At 66.3% G+C, this 392-nt stretch overlaps 1 protein-coding gene across 1 annotated transcript in view; it reads left to right on the forward strand.

Annotated features, from left to right (window-relative positions):
* Positions 1-4: 4 nt before the first annotated feature.
* TMC6 (transmembrane channel-like 6) overlaps positions 5-392 on the forward strand; it is a gene marked incomplete at both ends in the record, with an annotated part of 4848 nt that continues 4460 nt past the window's right edge. Inside the window, one exon of the mRNA XM_009578407.1 lies at positions 5-28. Within this exon, the coding sequence (XP_009576702.1) occupies positions 5-28 (24 nt within the window). The remainder of the gene's footprint in view (positions 29-392) is intronic.

The raw sequence follows: 392 nt of genomic DNA on the forward strand, positions 1-392 counted from the left end.
CACCGGCCTCGAGCTCCTCACAGGAGCGGTAAGCACTGCCAGCACATCAGTGCCAGCGCATCCCTGGGCCAGGAGCTGCTCCAAGCCCGGGGCCCGGGCCTGCATCCCCGCCACAGTGATGGTCTCTGCCCTGCATCCCTGCACCCCTTGCCATGGCAATGCCCCAGTCCCTGGCCTGCATCCCCTGCCATGATGACACCCTGGTCCCTGCATAGCCAGGGCCCTGGGACCACTAGTGTTGTGGGTGCAGAAGGGGGTGCCTGGTGCTGCCCTGGCCTAGGTCTCTGTGCCCCTGTGGCCTGGCACAGTTATGCCAGGCTGGGCAGGGAGCTGTGGGCACCAGCGAGATCACCGTGGGCCCCATCGTGCGCTTTTCCACAGGGCTACTTCAC

This window comes from Fulmarus glacialis, unplaced genomic scaffold (genome assembly GCF_000690835.1).
Source record: "Fulmarus glacialis isolate BGI_N327 unplaced genomic scaffold, ASM69083v1 scaffold25615, whole genome shotgun sequence".
NCBI lineage: Eukaryota > Metazoa > Chordata > Aves > Procellariiformes > Procellariidae > Fulmarus > Fulmarus glacialis.